This window comes from Hyaena hyaena, unplaced genomic scaffold, assembly GCF_003009895.1.
Source record: "Hyaena hyaena isolate Hyena2069 unplaced genomic scaffold, ASM300989v1 scaffold_102, whole genome shotgun sequence".
NCBI lineage: Eukaryota > Metazoa > Chordata > Mammalia > Carnivora > Hyaenidae > Hyaena > Hyaena hyaena.
In genome coordinates, this window is record NW_024080734.1 from 3033754 (window position 1) to 3059517 (window position 25764).

General features: G+C 44.1%; 1 protein-coding gene across 1 annotated transcript in view; it reads left to right on the forward strand.

Moving 5' to 3' along the window:
- ATP6V0E1 (ATPase H+ transporting V0 subunit e1) overlaps positions 1 to 15037 on the forward strand; it is a 31327-nt gene extending 16290 nt beyond the window's left edge. Inside the window, exons 3-4 of the mRNA XM_039235750.1 lie at positions 6450 to 6580; positions 14537 to 15037. Of these exons, the coding sequence (XP_039091681.1) occupies positions 6450 to 6543 (94 nt within the window). The 3' untranslated portion in view covers positions 6544 to 6580; positions 14537 to 15037. The remainder of the gene's footprint in view (positions 1 to 6449; positions 6581 to 14536) is intronic.
- Positions 15038 to 25764: the final 10727 nt, after the last annotated feature.

Consider the following 25764-nt stretch of genomic DNA (forward strand, 5'->3'; position numbering starts at 1 on the left):
CTTCTTCAGGAGTTCTGTCTGCTATATCCTTACCTTGAGACAGAGCCCTTTAGCACCTCAGCATTTTTGGGAGGTGGGTGTGTGAAACATGTATTAGATTCTCTACCTTAAGTGGGCCCTGGGCTTTGTCTACTGTTTCCCATGTCCTGGGAGGTGTGAAAATAAAAGCCCAAGTTCATCTGGTTTAGTCTGTGCCCTCAAGGTGTGGAAAGCAGCCTGTAATCACTTCATTTTCCTCTCTGGGTACTTGCCTTCACTCAGGTTTTTTGGTCTGAGAACTGCTTACATGTGTATCATGGATACATTATAAATAGTGGGATATAGGGGCACTTGGGTGGCCCAATCAGTTGAGTGTCTGACTTCGGCTCAGGTCATAATCTCATGGTTCATGGTTTGAGCCCTGTGTCAGGCTCTGTGCTGACAGCGTGGAGCCTGGAGCCTGCTTCAGATTCTGTGTCTCATTCTCTCTCTGCCCTCCCCCCTCCGCTTGTGCTCTTGTCTCTTTCTGTCTCTCAAAAATAAATAAATGTAAAAAAAAAAAAAAACCATTAAAAAATAGTTGGATATCTTGACTGTTTATAGTGGGAGCAAAATCTAGGCACCTGGCCCAGCAAATTATCATCTGCTATATGAAAAAGCATATTTATAATTACTCTGACTATATAATCTTTTCCTTTATAATTTGGAAGATAAAGAGATTGTTACAGACTTTGAACTGGATGTCTGGGTATAGAAAGTATGGAGAAAAGAAACAATGTTTCAGGTGTAGAGTTGGCACAAATAGGGCATATTCCTATGGTAGTGAAGAGACCCTAGTAGAGAGAGCTTTGGGATAAGGTTAGTGGAAATAAGGTTATGCCTTCTCATCTGGAGCTTGGGCCCTTTTCCAAGCTCCTATGGCCGTGGCAGAATTCACTTTGAATTGGTTTTCGGATTGAGGTCCTTCTTCCTTGCTGGCTATTAGTTGGTGACTGCTCTCAGTCCCCAGAGGCCACATTCTTTGTCATGAGGCCCTTGCATCTTCAAAGCCAGCGAGACAGGATCTCCTTTGTGTCAAGTCCTTCTCCTCCTGTAATCATCTGGGTTCAACGAGCAGACGGAAGCCACACAGTAGGGTAAACAGGGGAAGTTTAACATAATTGCTGTTAATTACAACCAAAGAGTAAGTGTAAGATACAAGGAAACTCTGTGTGGTACCCTAGCGCTGGGGGACAGTACCACAGGAAGGACAGACTTGGAAGGGAATCAGACCTCATTGGAGAAACTGTGGCTCAGAATAGTTCACTCGTTTGGCCGGGCTGGCGTTGGTGAGCAAGCCTAGGCCACGCTCTGGAGTACAGGCAGGACAGCCGGCAGTTCGTGGCGTTGGTAGGACTCCCTGAGTCAGTGTGAGCAGGACACCATCATAGCCTGTAGGCCCTGCAAGGGCTCTGGTGTCTTTGTCAGGGGGACAGCAGACAGATTACATCCAGGCTGAGATTACCAGATCAAAGTGACTGTGTTCCAGGCCTGAGTCAGTGCAGGGCTTCATGGAATATTCTCATACCCACTCCACCAACTTCCAGCCCATGCCCACAATGTCCCTCTGGCCCCCTCTCCTGAGAAAGCTCAACATCTTGTTCCCTATAAAGGAGAGAAAGGAATTCAGTTGCGTATGACAGAGGACACATTAAAGGGTGTGTTTGGAGATGATCGGCAGTAAATTCGTAAGTGATGCACACACTCCAAAGGCCTTTCATCAGGGAGAGTCCTGTCCCTTTTCAAACTCTCCTGATTAGGTCAGGTCCGCTCAGGATGATTTTCCTTAAAGCCAGGAGTACCATTTAACACAATCTCATCTCACGAGTGGCTGTCCCAGCATACCTACCATCCTGGGTTTAGTTTAGACAGGGTGTGAACACCAGCGGATGGGAATCTTGGGAGAATGTCTTAGAATTCTGCCTACCACAGAGGGCTGGGGGCAGAGAGGAGGTGAAGACGAGAATGACGCATTGTTGGGGCACCTGGGTGGCTCAGTCGGTTAAGTGTCGGACTTCAGCTCAGGTCATGATCTCACGTTTTGTGGGTTCAAGCCCCGCGTTGGGCTCTGTGCTGACAGCTAGCTCAGAGCATAGAGCCTGTTCCAGATTCTGTGTCTTCCTCTCTCTATGACCCTCCCTTGCGCACGCTGTCTCTCTCTCTCAGAAATAAATTTTTAAAAATTAAAAAAAAAAAGAGAATGACACATTGTTACATGAGAAACCCCTTCATAAAGTAAATAGGTTTTATTCTGTGGCTGTGTCATAGAGAAAACGAAGGAGTAACCAGTATTTATTGAACACTGAGTTGTCAGCTACTACACAGAGCACTTTCATATATTAATATCCTGATGTAGAGACTATCATCTTCATTTTACAAAAGGGAAAACAGGCTCAATTTGTAAGGTCACTTACCTGGACTTGACTCCACTAATATTTGGTGTCACTGGAATTGAAAGCCGATCTTGCCTAATACTGAATCTCATATTTTCTTTTTTTTCTGTCTACAGTAATAATAAAAGCTTTCATTTTTTAATTTCAAATTATTTAAATAAAACACAGTTCATCCATCTCTCCCATCCCCTGCATCCCACATCTGGCAACCACCAATCTGTTCCCTGTATCTATCTATGAGCTTGCTATATATATATATATTTTTTTTTTACATATAAGACAGGTCATACAGTATTTTTCCGTCTCTGACTTATTTTACTTAGTGTAATGCCCTCAAGTTCCATTCATGTTGTCACAACTGGCGAGATCTCATTCTTTTTTTTTTTATGGCTGAATAATAATCCATTGTATAGATATGCTATAATCTTTTTATCTCTTCATCCATTCATTCATCGATGAAGGCCATATTTTCTAGTAGTGCCTAAAAACATTGCCACCCTTGAAAGAATTTGTGTCATTCGATTGGGAAGAAGGGATATGACAGGGGTCGTCTCCATGGACATAAGTCAGGTCACTCTCCTGCATCTCTGCTGTTTCTTCAGGAACCCACTAATAGAGGTCACCCCTATCATCGCTCTCACTGGAGGGACAGTGGAGCAGAAGAGAAGTCCTAGGGGGACTTATGCATTGCAACAGGGAAGCCAAACAGTTATCTGCTTAATCTGTGCGTCACCGGGAAGTAACCATTCTTTTTTGTTCCCTGTTCTCATATCTGAGCATGGAACCAAAAAAGAAAACAAGATTTGAGAGAGCTGGCTATAGTCTTTTCTGTGCGGAGGGTTTATTTTGTGCTTGAAGAATTCTAATAACCGAGAGCTGAGCTCATGATAGGTGGGCAGGGAGTATTTGTAGAATGAAATTCTCTGCGTGTTATTTAAAGCACACTCTGCTGCTAACCTTGTTTTGTCTCTCACAAGCTCATGAGCCCCTAAGGGGTTGGCTCCTTAACCAATTCCTCTTTGGGTCCTCGGAGCCTGACATGGAGCCCGGTCTTGGTAAATGGCTGTGGAATTAATTAGGAGCACTGGGCTGCTCGATTCGTTTTGTCCTTAATACGCTATGGAAGCAGCCTGGTATCGTGGGGTTCACGAGGTGCGGGTTCCTCTTCCAGCGCCATCACTGCTTCACTATGGGAGACTAACTAAGCTCCCGAGCATGGAGTTTCTTCATCATTAAAATGAGGAACGTGGACTTGACCTCTGGGCCATTCCAGCCCTGCGGTTCTCTGAAATATGTTACCACACCATAGCTGCCTCAGTAGTTTGAATAATTTCAGATGGCTAGTTATTAGGCTGGCCTTCAGGTTCTGGAGACATGTGGAACAGTTTGGGCACATATGAAGGGTACACTTAGTTCTCTTTCCTTGGACACATGAAGTAATAGATTCATTGGAATATGATCTCTTCTCCACCCACTTCCATCAACTCAGAGTGGATTTTTTTTTTTCTCTTTCCAGTTTTTCCAAAGTGTTTATCAGCTTTAAAGGGAAATTTTAAGTCAGGCGGTAGTCAGAAGGGCAGGCACAGAGCTCAGCTGGTTAGAGGGGGGAAAATTCCTCCATGAAACTTCAAGTGAACTGACCTGGGCTTTTTCCCAAGGAATTTTCTTGAACTGTGGTTTGTTGGGGATTTTTTTTGTTTGGTGTGTGTGTGTGTGTGTGTTTAATGAGCTGTTTTGCTTGATTTAAAACATTAAGAATAGTATGTAAAGTTAAATTTTAAAACGTTTCTGAGTCCTGATCTGAGCAAGCAAAGTGGGCTTTGTTTTTGATTTGAGGTACTTCTTCTTCACCTCAGGTAACAAAGTCTTGTGATGGACCTCATCAGTAATCAGCAGATGGATTCTTTGTTTTCTTAGCTCCAGACACATTAGATTTGGTTAAATAGATGCCCATCTGAAATGTTACCTGTTAAAAAATATTTCCAAAGATAGCTTTTGTAGTTATGTACAAAACGTAGTTAGGAACATTAGTCTGACCTGATTTCTGGATTCAGGAGCTACTACCAGCTAATTGGATTTGTGACCATAGGCAAACCATATAGCCTCTCTGTGTCTCAGTTTCCTTTACCGTATTGTGGAAGAATTAAAAGAAAGATCATATGTGAAGTATAGCATCGTATCTTTTAAAGCTCCGTGGGTGATTATAACATGGGGCCAGGATTGAGAAGCACTGCGATACAACGTCATACAGAGTGCTGGGAGACGGTGTTTTTATTTCATTCTATACATTTTTGATGAAGGAGGGAGACAGACTAGTTTAGGTTCTAGCAAATTTTTTATCTACTACTTCTAAGCACTGGCCAGTTATTTCAGTCTCTTACGAAAGGATGAGCGACTGTTTTTACAGTCAGCCTCTCTTTGCCTGCTGGGATTGGGGAAGTCCTGGGTCTGTGTGGAATTTTCCATGACTCTTAGCTCTGCACCGTTAGTGTTCGCTGCAGGCACAGAGCTCTTCAGTATGTCTGTGTGTGCTATCTTCTTTTTTTCTTTCACAGTGTCAGATAGATGTGATCTCAGCTACAAGTCCTGGCATTTTGTGTGTGTGTGTTTAACACTCTCGTTTTAAGGGCAGATCAGAGAATCTCATCTGAATTAACTTTTTGTTTATAAAGTGAATCAGCTTAGGGTATCTGTTTTGGCCCGATTTCCTCAGGTGTCATGTTTCCTGTCACAAAACCACCTTGTGTGGGATGGGGTGGGGCAGAGTGGGCTGGGAGAGCCAGCAGGTATGTTTATTTCCCCGGGTGCAAGCTTCTCTAGCAGTCTAGGCACTGGTGATCAGAATCGACTCTGTGAGTTTGGCGGGCAGAAATCTAAAAAATGGCAGCAAATGGAAGAAAAAAGATGCAACGAGATGACAGTCCGGTTGGGTTCTGCTGGTTCCCCTCTTATTATAGGGGAATTGAAAGTGCTAAAATTTTAGAAGGAGGCTCGTGTAGCATTTACTCTCCTTTTCCTTGCAAAGCAGTTCCCTCTATTCCATGCGAGGTGACAGCTGCTTCAGATGATGTTATTAGAATCCGCGCTCCCGGGTCAGTCGATGGAGGCCGGGCTTGTTTACCATGCCCTTGCCCAGTAAGATGAGAGAGATTCTCCAGTCACTTCATATATATTAAATAGGAATGAAAGGCATTGTGTATTCTGCTCAAATGTTACCTCCTTGGAGAGATCATCCCTGGCTACCCCCATCATTCTCTATCCCTTCATCCCACTTTCTTTCCTTCCTGACATTATATTAGGTAAGCTTTGTGAAGGTAGTGACATTTCATTTTCTCCTTTGTATCCGTGGGGCCTGGAACTTAGTAGGTGCTCATTAAATATTTGTTTAATAAGGAAAAACATGGAATGGTTTGAATGGCCAGACATTTTTCTTTTCGTTTTTGCTTTAGTGTTAGCTCCATGTTTCTCAAACTTCACTGGATACATGGATTCCTGTATCAGATGTAAAACCATTTATTCAGAATTTTGTGAGCAGTAGAACAAAATTTTAAAGAAAATGTAGGTGCTATTTTTTCACTTCTGACCCTGAGGTATCCTGTCACATCACTGTACTTCTTCCGTAATTAGTCCATACGGTACAGAGGAATGCCTTGTTGCTTAGATTCTCAAGTAAGCTGGGGGAGTTAAATACCCACTTGGTTCAGCTCCACTGGGGCCCAAAAGATGTATTACATATTTTAGTGGTGATGGAGATTAGAGAAGGGGAGCTCAAGTGTTGCAGTCTAATTGGAAGATGGCAGGCTGAAATTTAACCTTGGCTGTGCCAGTTAAAATAGGTGTGTCATAGCAGTTGTGGGTCGTAGCATTTGGAGAATGGATAAAGTAACACCCATTCTTCTTGAGCCTGGAAGTTGTGAGGATGCTAAATCGAGATGAGGTAAAAATATAAAGCACTCGTTCCATCCTAATCGAAGATGGTCCTGTTCCCACATGAGTTCACCACTTTCTGTTGTTTTCCCTCCCCCATTATTCTTTTAGTTGGCTGATCGCAATTCTGGCCCAGCTCAACCCCCTCTTCGGACCACAATTGAAAAATGAAACCATCTGGTACCTCAAGCATCATTGGCCGTGAGGAGGAAGACCCCCCTCTCCAGAACTCAGTCATTGAGGTGACTATGCCCTGAACCTTTCACATCAGTGTTGTCAGGCAGGCAGCTGGAAGGTGCCTTGACTTTTCCTCAGAAAACGACAGCCATTTTAACACTTGGCAAGGGCAGACTGCTGAAAGCAAACATCTGAAGAACAGAAGTAAATTTGGAACTTAGGCCATTCACCTTACCAAAGGATTTATTCATGAGATTCTTTTCAATTCTGCTGCTCCCCAGCCATTTAAATAGAGTTTGCGTGCAGTCTTTCAGACACAGGAGCGCTATTATTTACATTTGATATCGCAGGATTCTTTTTTTTTTTTTTTTAATGTTTTATTTATTTCTAGGAGAGAGAGAGAGAGACAGCGTGAGCAGGGCAGGGTCAGAGAGAGAGAGAGGGAGTCACAGACTGAAACAGGCTCCAGGCTCTGAGCTGGCAGTCAGCACAGAGCCCGACGCGGGGCTCGAACCCACGAACCGCGAGATCATGACCTAAGCGAAAGTCGGACGCTTAACCGACTAAGCCACCCAGGCGCCCCTGATATCGCAGGATTCTTAAAAGTTGCTGACAGATTTTAAATTAAGGGCATTCTGAATACTTTGGATAGAGATAGGTGCTTTTTGAAAACTGGAGTTAAAATTATAGATTTTTTTTTGGTTCACAGGCTCAGAGAGGTAAGCAGTGGTGTAGTGGAAAGATTTCTTCACTGGCCAAGAGTCAGGAAACCTGTCATTAAGTTTGTTCCTTGTCCTCTATTATTTTGATAAATGAAGTTAGCACTCAGCGCTTGCCTAGATTCTGGTTCAGCTTCTTTGGCAAGGGGACTGTTTATGTGGAACTGTGAAGTCATATCAAGAGACACACTATGTCTGACTGTCCTGTCTTTAGTGATGCTGTGATGATCAGTGGATTCAAGTAATGACAGCCTGGTCCCTCCATTGGGAAAGTTCTCTGCCAGCCTTTTATCTGGGAGTTTTACTCATTGATGATCGTGATCTTAGTGTGAAGTAAACATTCCTGTAGAAAATGCAAAATGGTGATTTCTAGTTCCCTCATTACTTCTACATTTGATTAGATAGAAGGTTTTGTCAGGATGAACTTGACCTCATTCTAAGGTTATTTAGTAACCTTGAAATATAGAACATACAGGAAAAGCAGTATCTGTATTTAATTCTTTAAATTTTCAGGGTGAGATATTGGTGTCCAAGTTACTTCCAGGGTATCCAGTGAGGCTTTCTTTTCTTCCCTTTTGAGTTTTAATTGGTTACATTCATTACCGTTTTTGTGATCAGTTGCTCTTTCTTTGGCCTACTAGAGCCTGTGTAGTAGACTGGCTTCTGTGTCCTTTTATTATTAGTCTTTGGTAGTTTCCTTACTCACTGGCAACATCAAGATGGCCCAGACCCCTCTTGTGTGCTTCCTGTCCCAGACTTGGAGTCAGCTGTTTCCCACTGAAAGGGGAAAGGATACCTGGGTCACAAGTCAGTCCTCAAGCCCAGCTGGCCTTCATTCCTTTCAGTGGGCATGATATTTAAAACCAAGATATGAGGGGCACCTGGGTGGCTCGGTCGGTTAAGCGTCTGGCTCTTGGTTTCGGCCCGGGTCATGATCTCATGGTTTTGTAGGTTCAGCCCCATGTCGGGCTCTCTGCACTGACCACTTGGAGCCTGCTTGGGATTCTCCCTCTCTCTCTGCCCCTCCCCCGCTCACGCTCTCCTGGACTTTCTCAAAATTAAAAAAAAGATCTGATTGCCAAGTGCATCCATTTCTGCTGGGATGTTGTTGCTTCTATGCCTTTAAAGTGGACAGAGCCAGGAATTAAATTCTTCTAAGGAGAAAAAAAATTATGAGTTTATGTTAATATTTCTATTTAAAATTTAATGTGACATGGTTTTGACTTCTTTGGTTTTATACTTACCATTCACATATGCTGAAAATCTTGGCTCCTACAGACTTTACTTTCATTATCCTGCAATACATATAGTTTCAAAATAACACCAGTATAACTACTGACTGTAAGTTTATCGAATGCAGTTTAGGATTTCTTTGCTGCTTTATTTGTCCTTAGGACAAATAAAGAAAAGATCTCATTTTCTGAGGTCAGTTGAAATAATTATTTCCTCTCGTCGTCATCAGTTTGATATATAATCAGATTAAGTTGTTTTATTTTGTGTTCACTCATAGTAATTTTTTTTATTTGTTACTATATTTTTAATATGTAAACATATTTTCACAGTCACAATTGTAAACCAGATACATTTGGAAATGTCTGTTTTTCCAGTGTTTCATTTTGCCAAGATAAGTAAGTACATACATACAAATATAGACGTGTATATGCATACATGTATATAAGCAAATACATACACATAAATATATATGTATACATATATGCGTATATATCCCCCCCCACAGCTATTGTGGAAAAGATACCATATTACGTCTACTATTCTGTACCTTGTTTTTTTTTTAACTGAACAATATATTTTAGAGACTGCTGCTATCAGTATATAGAGATCTTCTTCAGTTCTTTTTACAGCCATTGGTGTACTTTTGGATTGTTTCTACTCTTTTGCTATTATTGATAAAGGCACAGTATGATGCTATACGTATGACATTTTATTTTCTATTTTTGCTGGTAATCTTTGGGCTAGATTCCCTGAAAAGTGGATCTCTGGGTTAAAGGTATATGCCTTCTCTAGCTATTGCTACATCCCTTCTGTAGGGATTGTACCATTGTTACATTTCCACTAACAGTGTAGGAGAGAGCCTGTTACCTCACAGCCTGGGTTTTTGCCAATCTAGATAGGTAAGTAGTCCGCTTTTTCTTTTTTTCCTCAAAGTTTTGTCTTTGCCCAAAGGGGTTTTGATTTATAATTTATTATGATTTTTTATAAGATTCTCATATATATATGATTTATAAGAGTTTTTTTACCTTTTTTTTATTTCATCAAGTTCTCCTGTTTATTATCCTTTCTTTTAACTACAGTGGATATTAGGTAAGGATGTTGATTAATTAGGGTTTTGGGCAGAGACCTTCAGTCCTGAGTTGGATCTCCTTCCAGCATTGCCTTTCACTTAACATCTCTGAGCCTCATTTCCTTCCCGTGTAATGAAAGAGGGCCCTTGGACCCAAAAAACACTGGGTGTGGATCTGAGGTTTCATTTGTCCATTTTCTTTAAATTTTTTTTTCTTTATTTATTTTGAGAGAGACAGAGACAGCTTCAGTGGGGGAGGAACAGAAAAGAGAGAGAGAGAGGGAGAGAGAGAATCCCAACCAAGCAGGCTCCATGCTGCCAGCTACAGAGCCCGATGTGGGACTCGAACCCATGAACTGTGAGATCATGAGCCAAGCCAAAACCAAGAGTCAGAAGCTCAACCAACTAAGACACCCAAGCACCCCTCATGGGTCCATTTTCAATCACAAGTTAACCTGATAGACAAATTCCTTCTGTTTGCACTCTGGTCCACAGCACAAACCAGGGCTGCTTAAAACTCATATTAAAGGTGGTTCCTTTATAAGAAAATACCAGGGAGCAGGAGGGCATAGCCAGACAAACCCTAATTAGGAAAGTCTTGTCACATTTCTTCTGCATTTGAGGTAGCGATTGTGGCAGTACAGTAACTGTAGGCCTTTGGATTTATCACGTGAAGAGATCTAATCTCTGCCTAACATGAGAGCAGATAGGACTCTTGTGACAAGACTTCATTTTTCTTTGTGGTAAATCAAAAGATTGAGCAAAATTCCCTTTTGAACTTTGTGCTTTTACACAACAGTGGGATGATAAAGGAGTGTAGAAACGAGATTTAGGCCTGTCTTCATCTGGTAAGGAAAAATGTTTGATTCTGTACATGAGTAGAGGCCAGATTTGGAAAGTAGGAGGTGTAAACCAGACATGCTATTTAGTAGAGAAAAATGTGGATAAGTCATGAAATCTTTAGAATAATTTTATATAGATGGAATTGACTAGATTTCAACGGCGCAGCTAAACACCTAGCTGATCTTTTGCTCCGTTAGTATTTTGGTTTTGTCATGATTTTCTCTCCTGTGTTGATGCTCGGCTGAGTCACAGCACATTATGTTTATTGGCTGGAGCTCTTGCCCGGTACTTCGAAGAACAGTGCTCACTCCATCTCTTCCCCTGCCAACCTTGCCTGCCTTTCCTAGAGTCCTAAGATGCTTCTGGAACTGTCGCATCCAGATTGCTGTTTTGTCATGGCCCATTTTCGTGTTGCCTTGTGGGGGTGACGTTGGTATGGAATCTCCTTGGAGTGGGTTTGGCTGCGGCCCCCGGGTCCTATACATTAGTTTACCACAGCACTGTAACATTTTAGATGAACTTATGTGGCTTACTGCAGTCCTAAAGGGCAGACCTTGTATTTTTTTTTTTCCAGAGTAGGGACAGGAGAGGAATAAAGTATATCGGTAATTAGGCCTCTGCCCCCGGGGGAGCTGTTTTTCTATGCATTCCAAAAATATTTGAGTGCTCATGAGATGCCTGGTACTGAGTGGGGATTTCAGGGAAGGCTATGGGCTCTGAAGAAGTTTGTGACTTGTTGAGAGGTGGAAAGTAAGCCTTATTTGTGAAAAGTTAAAAAGTGCGAGGTGTTTTGTGGTTAAAAAGTGTATCTTTTGGGGGCTCCTGGGTGGCTCAGTCGGTTAAGTGTCCAACATCAGCTCGGGTCATGATCTAATGGCTCGTGGATTCGAGCCCCACATCGGGTTCTGTGCCTTCATCTCCGAGCCTGGACCCCACTTTGGATTCTGTGTCTCCCTCTCTCTCTGCCCCTCCCCAGATCGCTCTCTGTGTCTTTATCTCTCTCAAAAATAAACAAACATTTTAAAAAATGTTTTTTTGAAAGTGTATCTTCTACTCAGCTCTCTCTGACCGGATTTGCTGCCGCTACTTCAGACTGTCATATCTCTGTTTTAGTTCCTGATGTCATAGATCTCCCTGTCGCGGAGAGTCAGAACCTCTTTGATCTCTTCTTTCTCCTTTTCCTCAGATCCATTTGATCCTGTTAATGGCTCGTGTCTGTTCTTTCTTCCTGTCCCTGCTGTGGGCATCCTAATTTCTGACCCCGATCATTGTGACTCCAGGTGGTTACAGTGGCTCTTTGGGAGGGCTCCCTGTTCTGCAGTGACTGTACCTACACAAGTCCACCCCGTTTGTCTTCCTGAAAGAGGTCACTGCTTGCCCCAGACACTTTCAGTCGTTTTCCAAAGGCTACTGCAGGCTTTATTAACTTGAAGTCCCCGAGCTTAGTGGGTACCTGCCCCTTGAAATGCTGTGTAACATGTCGTGAGGTAGCTTTTGTCACGGTCGCCACAGGTCCTCCGAGCCACAAAACGTAAGAATGACTAACCTGCAGATCATGTCCAGCTTCCTAACTGGGCCGTCAAGGCCTTCCCAGTTGCCCTCAGACCACTTTTGCAGCCTGCTTCCACCCGCTTTCCTCTGTGACCTGTTGGTTCCAGCCCTGCCATGTCCGTGCTCTTGACCTAATTAACTTCACTTGGCTTTTCCTGCCTCTTACCACCCTGGGACCTTCGCTGATCTAGGAGGCAGATTAGCAAGCAAGCACGTAGTCTGCTGACATCCTTTCTGCCCTCTTGGCTCTGTTCCCCCATCCTCTCCATTCTTTCGGATGCTTTCTATGGGTCCAGCTTGCAAATCCTTGTACTTCCTTTTCTGGCCACTTGGTCTCAAAGTGAGTTCATCTCTCCCTGAATGTGTTCAGCTCTCCAGTTTTTGCCATCCACTTGGTACATTGCCTTGACTTACTAAACACACGTACCTTTCATTTGCCTAAATGCTGCTTGTGTTACTCTGCAGTAAACATACATCTTACACATACTCATAAAGAAGGGGTCATTTTGTGAATTTATCTAAGATGGAAAAACAGATAAACAAAAACCTGTTCTTTGATTTAAAAAAGAAATATATACACACACACACACACACATACACATACATACATACATACATACGTATATAGAGACACACTCCTCCTCCCCTGAACAGATTTGCTGGTTCAGGCCTTAATTTTTTATGTTGTCTTCACTGTCAGTTTTATCTGAAAGTAGCCTTAATGATTCCCTTATTTTACAAAATGAGAACGTGGACCCTTTGCTTGAGTTCCGCCCCACCCAACCCCCAGCGGCTGTTTCATGTCCAAGAGACAGAAAATGTGCTGCTTTAATTCGCCCCCAAATCAAACCACAAGTCCATGCCATTGAATATAATGCTAATTCACATTTATCTCAGACTAGGATCATTGAACCTGAGTGACAGTTATCTCGTTCCAATGTGGTTTTCCAAAGATGAAGCCTTCCTTTTTTATTTTTGTTATTGCTCCTTTGTCCCAAACGATGAGGAGGTCTAACCTGTATGCTTCATAAAAAATTAACACCCAAAACACGTGCATTCACTGCTTCAGGGTTCTCCAGTAAAACTTCTCGTCTGCGTGGAACACAGGTCTGTGCAGACAAGTTGTTCTGCTGGCCTCAGGAGGAGGAGGAAGTGATCATTAGATTAAAGGTTTTATGAGGCAGTGAGGCCTCAAGAAACCAGTAGCTCCGGTGGTTGCCCCTCCCTGGCCTGCTGTGGTTATTTTCCTGGTACATCATAAAAACAGGCCTCTGATAATATCTTGACTTGCATGTATTTTGTTTGCAGTGTCCTGCCTTAGTGGGTCGATCAGTCTGGTACTTTCCATGGTGAGGGTGGTTGGACTGCCCCAGCTTGCACCAGTAAGACTTAGCGGCCGTCTTGTACCTGCTTCTTGGCACTGTGAACCGCGGGCCTTGGGAAACCTCTCATTTTAACCACACTGCTGCTCTGTGCATTCCCCAGGTTGTGCCCGCTGATCTGGAAAAACTGAAGGACCCGTCAGATCCCTGACACCCTACTTGACCTTCAGTCTTGTCAGAGGGCCTGCCCCAAACCATGTCTCTTCCCAGTTTAACTAGCCCCTTGCCCACCTGCACACTTAACCCTCAACATTCCAGGAAATTGTGTGTCATGACCAGCTTGTTTTCTTATCTGCCAGCTCAGGCCTTGTGTGGAAATTTCCTTTGAAAGCCACTATTGACTTAATTTTTAAATTCTCCATATTGTCTTTTTTTTTTTTTTTAATTTTGAAAGCAGCATATGTGGCTTTATCTTTATAGTCCTTTAAAATAAGCTTTATGGGGGCACCTGGGTGGCTCAGTTGATTAAGGCATCCAACTCTTGGATTTCAGCTCAGGTCGTGATCTCACGGTCGTGGGATTGAGCCCCATTTCGGGCTCCTCGCTTGGCATGGAGCCTGCTTGGGATTCTCTCCCTCCCTCTGCCCCTCCCCCCTCATGCACACTTTTTTTCTCTCAAAAATAAATGAAATAAGCTATATTAAGGGAGTTTACGTGATCACTGTTACCAGTTTGATGTATGAAGATACTTATTTTAAAAGTTCACCAGCTCTGCAAAGGAGATGTTACAGCTTTAAGCTTCCAGAAAAAGAAATCTCATTTGTCACCTATACCTACAAGAATGAGGAGCAAACTAGGAGCAACGTCGGGTACCAAGGAGCCTGCCCTTTGGGCGTCTGACATGGAGAAGAGCTTGCCATGGCTGTGGGAACCTGACTTCCTTGCCTTAAGAGAGGAGAGGCAAATACAGGTTCTTGGCATGAACCCATGAGATTCCAGTAGGATTGGTCTGGTCTGAGTCAACTTCCTGCTCTCTGTGACACGGTCCAGCTGTTACTTACGACCCTCGGTTCAGCAGTGTCTTCAGTAATCAGACCTCTTGTCACAGCCCTGCAAAACCTGTCCAACCTGGGACATCACTTGAGCCCACTTTTCATTCAAGTGTTTATCGAGCACCTGTATGTTTTAAATTACTGGCCTGATTGACTTTTCTTGATGTTAATCGCCTTTTGCTCTCTTGAGGACGGGGTAAGGATTAGTTACTAGAGTGGCTTTGTTTTGCAGGTCACGGAGAGAATTCCTCTAGATGCAAAGTCAACTCCAAACCCAGAACACCTTCTCTGACTCGCCTCTGTTGGCCATCAGCTGCCTTAAACACTCACACCACGTTTGAGTATCTCCTTCTACAGTTCAGTATTTTCTCCTGTCACCTTTTTTACATTTTGATGAACTATGTGCCTATTTCACCTAAACCGTGCTGGCTCTGTAGAATGTCTGTGCCCTCTTCAGAGATAAGAGGTGCTGTTCTTCTGAGAAACGTGCTGCTCTCTCCTTGGAGCCTGTGCATTTGAAGACGACTCCTGCCTGGTCACAACATGGGAATCAGCGAAGTGTCTCAACACTGTTGCAAGACCAGTAGAGTTCAGTGGGGCAGTCCGTAGGAGAGCGTGTTCAGAGGGAATATCTGTGCTAAGAGAATTACACCAAAGTATATTTTCAGGACGACTTTCTTATTTCTGCCATCTCTTTGGAATAAATTATTTTTCTGCTTTCTGTGGAAATCTTGTTTCCGTGTTTATTAAGTTTGTTTTTGGAAGCTTTTCTCTCTCTAGATAGAATGCTTTTTTAAAAAAAACGATGTTGTAGTTCATACTAGGTGGGAGGCATAAACCTGGTCATGTGGCTTGACACCACCTGAAGAGACTGGTGAGTGCTTTGCTTAATCATCAGTAATCATCTCAGTGCTTACTGTGGCCAGGGCACTGGAGGAATCAGCGGTGGGGAGATTGAGGTCCCTGCAAGCTCAAGAGCTGATACACAGTTTGGATAGAGAAGGTCAGTATACGTAGAACTGTAATACAAGGCCGTGTCTGATGTGGTCCATACAAAAGTGGTCGTGATGGTGAGCACATTGAGGGTCTGTCTCCACCACAGGCACAGGGTGGAATGAGCAGCTCTTGTACCATCACACGCTCAGAAAGAGCACTGGAGAAATCAGGACAGATGAAGAAGCCTGGGATAGGGCAGTATTTCTGTGTTTTGGTAGCAGGCATCTGAATAATTCACCAATGTGGGGATGTTATTAGTTTTAAGAAATTAAAATTTTAAATGGATCTAAATTTTCACCAGTGCGTGGCTTTTTGACAACCGGCCAAGCCAAGAATGGATTTCCTGTTTTGCAGTTTGTGCTTTTCTATTCCTCCCAGACTATCTGAACTCATTGCTTTGCTTTTATTATGACAAAACAAAAGAGTCCCGGGTTGAAACTACTCACCTGCCTTTCATTTCTTTCTTTCCATCCTTTACTTTTTGAACTTTAGATTTTCCCGAGAGGCAACTTCATACTCTACATTTCCAGCAAAAGGGTCTTTTTAGCCAATTTCGTGGAATCCATAAAACCCTAAAGATCTAACACTGGAGGGGACCACGGTGACAAATGCCAGCTAGCCCCATCGTTTTGTAGATAAGCAAGCTGCACCCAGACAGAGAGACTTGTGTGCCTACTTAAGCGTAGCTGCTCAGAGGCACACCAGGGAGCAGGACCCTTGTGCTGTAATTTCCATCCAAGAGCCCTTTTCACTTGCTATCCTGCCTCTCCCAGAGATGGAGCCAACTGTGGGTTTCAAAAAGGGAAGACTTGTGCCAGGCTGTCTCCCATCAGAGCAGTTCACTTGACCCTTAATATTTGTCATTTAAGAAAGCAATGCTGGTGGTTACTGTGGGCACAGAAAAGGATGCTACAGTCTTTGAGCCCTGGCCAAGGGGGAAGTGTGACCATAGCTCTCCACCTAGATTCTGCACGTCAGGCCCTGCATCCCATTATCCCTGGGAGTGGGGGGTTGGGGGTCAGTCTAAAACCTTCCCAACTGCCACCCTGCACTGCTTTCTTGCAAACCACCATGGTTTCGAAGCTGAGCCTTGTGACGCCTCTAATGTCAAGGCACTTTGAGTGTTGGTCTCGCCTGGCTTGAGTTTACCATGTTGCATTAGCTGATAGCCTGTGTGGCTTCAGTACAGCCGACCTTAGCCATGACACGCAGCAGTGACAGAAGACAGCATTCGTGATCATGTTTTGGCACACTTCCAACCTAATGACCTAGTTGAAGGCAGAGGTCATGACCCTGGCTGATCCAAGCCCCTGATTTCTGCCTTGTTCTGTTACTTTGTACTCATCCATGTTTGTTTTTCTTACTTCCCATTTGCTCTCAATTAGACCTTGGGAAGCCAACTGGATTACATTGTTTTTTGCACGAGGGCTTGCTTGCCACTTGCCGGGATCTAATTCCTACAGACACGAGTCAGGAAGATTCGTGTGTTGGCTGCACTGATAACAGTGTGAAACACAAGGATGAGAGAACACCGAAGGGCCTGGTTCTGTGCCAGGATGGTTTTGATTGTCTCCCAGAAGGGAACACCCTGCTCAGGAAGCCTTCTAGGGAAGGAAAAGGCCCTAATGAGGGAGCAGCTCAGGCCTGAACCTGGAGGGTTCTCCAAGCCTTACTGGGACTTACTGCTAGTGAGGCCCTAGTAGCCTCAGCATAAAGCCTATGGAAGAAAGGAGCAGGGGCACCTGCTGGGGGGCTCAGTTGGTTAAGTGACTTCAGCTCAGGTCACGATCTCGCGGTTCGTGAGTTCTGTCCATGAGTGGGCGGTCCATGAGGTCTGTCGGGCTCTGTGCTGACACCTCAGAGCCTGGAGCCTGCTTCAGATTCTGTGTCCCTCTCTCTCCCACTTGTGCTCTGTTTCTCTCTCTCTCTCTCTCTCTCTCTCTCTCTCTCAAATATAAACATTAAAAATAAAAAAAAGAAGAAGAAGAAGAAGAAAGGACCTCATTCCTAGCCAAATTAGAGATCAAAAACTTCCCTGAAAGATTAATTCCAAGCCCCTAAGGGCCAAGTACTGTGACTTTGTCACCACACAGCTCTATTGGTATTGCTGAAATGAGGAAATCAACTCGGGTTCTTTGAGGGAGACTTGCCGAGCTCCCTTTGCCCAGGGAGTCGCTTAACTCTTGCGCTTAATAGTCTCAAAACCTTTGTTTATGAAATCTTGGAGACTGTGAAGTGCAACCAGTATATAAACTCAGATACATCTTTTCTCCTCACGTCATTCTTAATAACTGACCCATTTTGTTACAACATGGCCCATTGTCTGAGAGGGATGGGATCACATTCCACCCGGCAGTTCTCTTGCTCCGGTGATTGCCGCGACCCCAGCTTAGGAGGAGCTCCATCCAGTCCTTGAAGAGGATACTAGAAATGCCCTTCTCCTACAAAGCCTGTCCAGGGTGAACGCAGTGTGGACTCCCAAGTATATTTTCCAAAGAAATGACAAAACCGTTAGGACCCCCTGATGGCTTTTCTATAAAGATAAGCCCCAGAGGGGAAGCCAGCCCATGTTTTCTTCTCCATATGCTTCACCTTTTGGTTAGTCATTTGTACTTGGGATACAGAAAAATAAAAGGCACGCTCCAGGCTCCAGGCCTGAGCTCTTAGCAGGGAGAGGGATCTCTTAGAAACGACCATAGCATAAGTGTCTGGACCACATCCTTCCTGTCTTCCCAGGCTCTGCATGAGTTCTGTGAGCTCTTCTGCCAGAACAGGAGTATCTCCAGCATGACGTGAAGATGGAGTCTGAGGGGCAGTTTTTTTCTTTAAATGTTTCCCTTGTTTTCTCTAAACATATAATGACGTCGGTACCTCACCCCTGACGCAACAATATCTTATCCTACGTTACTTTGACATTGCTTCAGAGGGAGCACCTTTTTGCTCATTTATTCTGGCCAGTTTTTTTTAACAATAGTGTCAGAATTGAGAAATTATTTTAAATTGTTGCTTGGACTCATGGAAGATTTGGCCCTGGGTTTCCTCTTCCAAAAATTTGAAGAGTCAATTGCTCTTTTATTAACTATATTTAAATTATATCTGGGGTGCCTGGGTGGCTCAGTCGGTTAAGCATCTGACTTCGGCTCAGGTCATGATCTCACGGTTTGTGGGTTCGAGCCCCGCATTGGGCTCTGTGCTGACAGCTAGCTCAGAGCTTGGAGCCTGTCTTCAGATTCTGTGTCTCCCTCTCTCTCTGACCCTCACCCACTTGTGTTCTGTCTCTCTCGGTCTCAAAACTATTAAAAAATAATAAATTCTATCTTAAAATACATATTTAGGCATTTTAGAATGGTTTCACCACCCATCCTTGCTCTCTTCTGTTTAGAGAACAAATGTATTTTTTTAACGTTTTATTCATTTTTGACAGAGCACAAGCAGGGGAGGGGCAGAGAGAGGGAGACACAGAATCCGAAGCAGGCTTCTGTCAGCACAGAGCCTGATGTGGGGCTCGAACCCACGAACCGTGAGATCATGACCTGAGCTGAAGTCAGCCGCTTAACTGACAGCCACCCAGGCACCCCTAGAAAACAAATGTGTTTAAAATGAAGATGAGCTCTTACGCAAAAGTTATGTATTTGTTTTCCTTGCCTCTTTATTTCAACTTTCTCTCAAGAGTTGAATGGATGGAATTAATTGTAGAAAAATCCATAGTTTTCAAAGAAAAAAATCACAGTATAAAACACCATTGTAAAGGATATTTATCATAGCACAGAATGGAAAACACCTTAAAGCTCTTAAGGAGATGCTAAAATAAGTTACACTGCACCTAACTGAAGGAATGTCATGGTGCATTTATTTTTTTTTTTTAATGTTTATTTATTTCTAGGAGACAGAGAGAGAGACAGCGTGAGCAGGGGAGGGTCAGAGAGAGAGGGAGTCACAGACTGAAACAGGCTCCAGGCTCTGAGCTGGCAGTCAGCACAGAGCCTGACGCGGGGCTTGAACCCACGAACCGTGAGATCATGACCTAAGCGAAAGTCGGACGCTTAACCAACTGAGCCACCCAGGCACCCCTATCATGGTGCATTTAATAGTTTCTTTTTTTCTGGAACATACGCTTAGAAATAAGATTGAAAAGACAAAACTGCTGCCTGGGAATCACAAATGACTAAATTTTTTTTTTCCTTTTTAACATTTTCTCCTATGAAACGGTAATACTTGAGTAAAAAAAAATTATTAGTAACAAAAGATAATAGAATATTAAGAGAAAAAGACTTCTGTACATAGCAAAAAGCCTGGTGAGAAATAGACCAAAACGTTGATAATGATTATTTCTATTACGGCTTTGTATATTTTCCAAAAAGAACATGGTATTAACTTTATAACCGGGGGTAGAGGGGAAGGCATTTTGGAAGGGACCATTGGCAGAATTAGTGTTAGTATTTCCTTCAAACATTATATAACACACACACTTTTTTTTTTTTAAGAGTAATTCAGGGTTTGAATTACTAGCAAATGAAGTCAGCTAGCTCTTTTAAAATGCTGAAGCTATTCTGAATCAATGAAAATCAGCAAGTTCACACAGCAATTCTGATTAACTGTTTCCATTGTGCAGGACAAAGTACAGAGCATTCAGCATATAAAATTCTGGCCTCCTTTTGTATAGGTGCTCACAGTGACAGCATGGGGAAATGAAAGGGGGGCATTGATTTCGATTCTGCCCACATAGAAAAGTAGAAGCTTGGGGTATTAATATTCCAGGGTCCCACATGCGTCAGAATAAACCCCACTGTTCTTTCCGTCCCAACTGCTCCAAGCAAGACTCTATTCAGGCTGTCACCGCATCAGTTAAAATTTCCTCCTTTTGAAATGTATTGACCCTTTTTTTTACCCCCAACTCTCGCGCCCGCCCCCCCTACCCCCGCCCCCCCCCCCAGGCCAGCACTAAAACAGGAGTATTCTCGTGGCTAAGGATGCTCAAAGACTAATCCTGCTACCCACGTGAATCTAGTCAGGATTCTGACATGGTTTCCATAGTTTCTTTACACTGTCCAAAGTGTGGTACTACACTGTGGGTTGCCACTCCAAAACAGAACAAGCAGAGCAGATGTTTTGTAAAAGTAGGCGATGTATTTGAGGAAGCATGAGTTGAGAAGCTAAGTGTGGATGTGCAAGCCACAGAAGCTTTTCAGCAACACTCAACAGGTATTTTCAGCTCTTGTTCTTTGTCCTGATGTTAGCTGCTCCTAACAGTGGGAAGCAGAAGAGACTCCCCACTGAGCTCCTGGGGCCTAGAGTTTAGCAGGGTGATGACCAGCTCTGGGTGCCCCTGGTGGGTGGGGCCCGAGGTAGCCGAGTCCGTGCCTTAGGATGGACTGGTTGCTGGGTAAGAGCACTAGAAACACTAATGGTAGGGGGAGGCTTCTTGAAGGAAATGACCTTCCAGGGTAAACGCAAAGGATGACTAAGAGCTAGGCCAACAATTGAGGAAGCTGTTTGAAGAGTCTGCAAGAGAGAAGTATCTGGATTATGGTAATAGGAATGAAATGGAGTCAGAGAAGAAGTGTTTTGGGGACTAGTGCATATTTACTAGCACATGCAGGTGACTGACTGGATGTTAGGGACGGGGGGTAATTAAGGGACAGGAAGGAGTCAAGGACTACAGCCAGGTTCCCTGCTGGGTGGACACTGGAACCTTTCACTGAGAGGGGGCCAGTGAGTTTAGTTGTAGACCATGGAATTTGGCGCCAGAGGTGTGCGTGTGCAGATTCCCAGTAGGCAACTGTTATGTGGCTGTGGAGGTTGAGCATGTAGGTGGGGGAGTGGGGCACCAGCATGGAGATAACCGAACCTGTGAATGTGGATACAAGGCCCAGGAAGAGTGTATAGGGCGAGGAGACAGTCTGGGCTGGAAGCTGGGAGCACCCTCTCTCAAGCGGCGGAAAGAGAAAGAAGAGGGATCTAAAGGAGACCCATGGTGAAAGCCACCTTGGCCTGGAGAGCAGTTGGCACCACCCTCCTCTCCAGCTTCCTCACGCACCTTATCCTCTGAATAAGTGGGGCATATTCCTATTTTACAACCGGAGATGCTGCGGTTATGTGACTTAGTCAATTTCACCCAGAGGCTACCACCTGAAATCATCTGCAAAATCAGGTGCGCGTACCCTCGTGCATGCTTTTCCGAGGAGCAAGTATATGGCTCTCATGAGACCCCTAGAAAAATTCAGAACTGCTGTTATTAATACTATCAACAACAGGGGCACCTGGCTGGCTCAGTTGGTGGAGCCTAAGACCCTTGATCTCAGGGTTATGGGTTTGAGCCCCATGTTGGGTGAAGAGTTTAGTTACGAAAATAATAATATCAATAATAGCTGATCCTTACCTGGTGCCAGGCCCTAAGGACTTTACCCTTCACTAGCCAGTGACTGGGGCAGGACAGGGCAAAGAGCGTTAGCGCACATCTCTCGCCTTTCTAATAGTCTCAACTTCTCTGTGTCCCCCCAATCCCCAGGCAGGAGAAGACCACCAATCTGGTCCTCTTTTCTCCTGTGGTGTCTACAGGGGCCATTTACTGCGATTACTTCCTTTGTTAGAAGGAGAGGAGAACTGCCCCCTACTTTGTCCTAATCTCCCTTCAGTTTCCACCCCTCCTCTCAGTTTCCCCAAAGGCGACTCCCTCGTTTCGACATGCAGGGAAGAGCTGCTTAGATAGTGGGCCAGAAGCCCCCTTGTGTTGAGCTGACTGGTTGTAGGGACACCAGGAAAGAGCTGTGGCCAGGTCATCAGGACTCCTGTAGGCCTGATTCTGGCTTTAGCCTGAGTGATGGGTGGGCCGCCCAGGCTGGCAAGGTGTCCTCGGAGTCTGTATGGAAGGGCAGGCAGCCCGCAGGAGCCGATGTGGGCACGGAGGTATGCGGGCCAAGGATACCTCCTGGTATCTCCCCTCCTAACAGGATACTACCTGCAGTTGGCATTCAGGTTTGTTAACATGCTCTGTGTCTTGCCATGACTGTGAGAACAGGTGCAGAGGATGGTACCCATTTCTTTTACGCATTTCCCTCTTGGGCTGGGCCCTGCGAGGACAGGGTGAAAACACTGGTGGGCACCTTACCTGGTGTTGCTGTCACACCAGTGACATTGTGTATGACATTGTGAATTTGTGGGGAAAACAAAAAACCTTGGATACACAGGAACTCCCCCTCCCCCACTCCCCACATAGTTCTCTGAACTTTTCATCCTTATTTATTTCTGTCTTTTAGCAACCTCTCTGTTCACTTCCTGGATGTGGAAATCCAGCCTCCTAGTTCTACACTGGATCGAGGCTTTCGGAGCGCACCTCCATCTGTAGCTCAACAAACTATTTATTATCACATCTACAGGTCTTGGTTCCTGCTGCTTATCAGTCTGTCCCTCCATTTGCTGTTTTTATCGGCCTACTTTGGGCCTCAGCAACAAGAATGTCTCATTGTACCTGTCCTTTGGGAATCTTTTCCTACAACAAATGCTAGATTGTTCTCACTCCCTGGCTTCCTGGTTTGCTATCAGTTAGAGTTGCTGATACTAACAATGTATGTGCAGCTCAGTGCTGACAAAAAATCAAACCAAACCAAACAAAAAAAAAAAAAAAAAAAGAAAGAAAGAAAAGAAACAAAATCCCACAGGACCTACTAGCTGTCCTAGAAGTTTTCAGTCTCAGTGGGACAGACAAAACAATTTTGACAGGAATGCCGCCTTGGAAGATAATGGAATCACAAACAGTCTGAGTTGCTGGTTGCCTTCTCTTGTCCTGCTACTTTCCCTTTGCTGCTGCTTCCCTTCTAAGAAGCTTCTAGTCCCATTCTTCCCTAGAAGGTGGGGGAGGGGGAGAGTCAACACCGCTGAGCACCATTATGCATCAGGTTCTGCATTTGATTTTCAAAATCAACCCGTGAGGGAAGTTATGTCAGAAATCAAGGAACAGTCGGGGCGCCTGGGTGGCTTAGTCGGTTAAGCATCCGACTTTCGCTTAGGTCATGATCTTGCGGTTCGTGGGTTCGAGCCCCGCGTCGGGCTCTGTGCTGACTGCCAGCTCAGAGCCTGGAGCCTATTTCAGAGTCTGTGTCTCCCTCTCTCTCTGACCCTCCCCTGCTCACACTCTCTCTCTCTCTCTCCTAGAAATAAAAAAATATTAAAAAAAAAATCAAGGAACAGTCAGCTTAGTATCTTGCCCAAATACGTTAGCAAGAAAGTGGCCCCAAAACACATAGGTATCTTGTTGTTAATCCCCGCACCACAGCCTCCCCTCCTAGAAACTCTGTTGTTGTACTGGAAGCTTCTCATGTCAGTCTCCTTCAGGTTCTGTTCCTCCAGAGCGTGGACTGTGTCTTCATGTACATATGGGACACTCAACATGTCATTTTATTTCTCTCTCTTCTTTCCCCTACCCACAGCTAAACACAGGCCTGATTATGCTGTCTAATGACGTGCCTTGCATTCTCTGTAATTCAAGGACATATTAGTGTTTATGCCGCTTGATTTAATTGAGGACATAATATCACACGATACGAATAGTACAAAGTGATAAGTACATTAAGTGCTCATTGGGCGGCAGAGGAAAGGACATTAATGAGAACAGTAATAGACATGGTAGAAATAGATCTCATAAAAGATGTGGGTACTTGAGCCATGGAGGATGAATAGGATTTGGACCACAAGCGGTTATTAAGCTCCTATCCCATGGTAGGCCTGGTTCTCCGTATGGGAAGTGAGGAATCAGGGTAAAGAAGTCACAGATTGACTAGAGAAGAGTCTTGAGACTGAAGTTGGTGCTTTCTCGGAGAAGACACCAAAGCTCAGAGCTGTCACATAAAGAATACTGCATCCTATGGAGAGGCTTAGGCAAGGGGAAGAACTGAACTCTTCTCCCCCCAAAGACTTTTTTTTAGGAGAGGTCAATGAGGGATGGGTGCCAACTGCCAACCATTAATTGGTATCTTTTAGATTCACCCTCAGCAATGCTCCAGTCTCCTCAGGAATAAAATCCTTTATTTATTTATTTGTTTGTTTATTTATTTATTTATAATGTTTTATTTATTTCTGAGGGAGAGAGAGAGTGCGTGGGCAAGGGAGGGTCAGAGAGAGAGGGAGATACAGAATCTGAAACAGGCTCCAGGCGCTGAGTTGGCTGTCCGCACAGAGCCCCACGCGGGGCTCAAACCCACGAACCGTGAGATCATGAGCTGAGCCGAAGTCAGACGCTCAACTGACTGAGCCACCCAGGTGCCCCTAAAATCCGTTTTTAAAAGGACACAATTTTTCCTGGAGATCTTCCAGCTTTGAGTTAATTAATCTCACTTCTGAAGCTGTGAAATCTTAAGGTATCACACAGGTCCACAGAGGCCTGGAAAGAAAATACTTAGACTCAAAACGGTAACACCCATTTAAATATGTACGTCATCCGCAGGCAGGGCTCAGTCTGTGCTCGAATGAAGGATTGCAAGCTTTAGGTTGTAAGGAAAGTTAGGACCTGTGGCAACCATTTTAATTATTTTCAGGAGAAAATTGGCCCAGAGAGGTCCAGCCCTCACCTTGGATCCCATAGTAAACAGGGCTCAAATTGAAGTGTTGGTCCAAGAACAGTGTTTCAAATACATTAAGATTTAAAGTGGGTGATTGTAAAATAAATAATAAATAAATAAACAAACAAATAAATAAAATAAAGTGGGGAAATGTCAGCATATATATAAAAAATATATATATCACTGGTAAGATACACAGAGCATGGGCACTTGTGGTTGCTTCTAAGAGAGGAAAATGAGTGGCCAGGGAACAGGGCAGGGGGGAGAGTTAATATTCACTGAATACCTTTTTGTGCCTTTTGAATTTTGTGCTATGTATATGTTACCTAATCAAAAAATAAATAATTTATTTTTAAGAATTCAGTGGAGTCCTAAGTATTGCTTTGTTTCCCTCACTGTGTCATGTTTGTGTAAACTATAAATATATTTTTGACTCAGGTCATGTAAATGACTTTGCAGAAGCAAGGTTAAGCACTTTGGAAGTCGTGATGGCTAGAACAAGAGGCTCCTGAGCCTCAAGCCAATGCAATTCCAGAGTCCCAACTTCCTGCCAATTTTGATTGTGGCACAATCTGGCAGGATGAAACCCAAAGAAACACAAATCAATTAGCAATCAGTGATTTCATTCACTTCAGAGCAGGATCTGGTCATTAACAAACTGTAATGTCTCTGTTAGCCAAAGCTGTCCTTTCCAAGACCGGGGAAGATCAAAGGCGGGAATCCAATGTAACTCACAAGTGAACCCCTTCAATGGCAGAGCCCCGTGCTAGAAGCGGGCTGCTTCTTGATCCCAGAGAACTGTTGCCCAGAAGAAGTGTGAAAATGACTGTGTCAAAAGGGCAGTGGGACAATGGAAGAGCTAACCATCAGCGGGAGTTTTTCCAAACATAGTATTACTAGGGAAAGGATA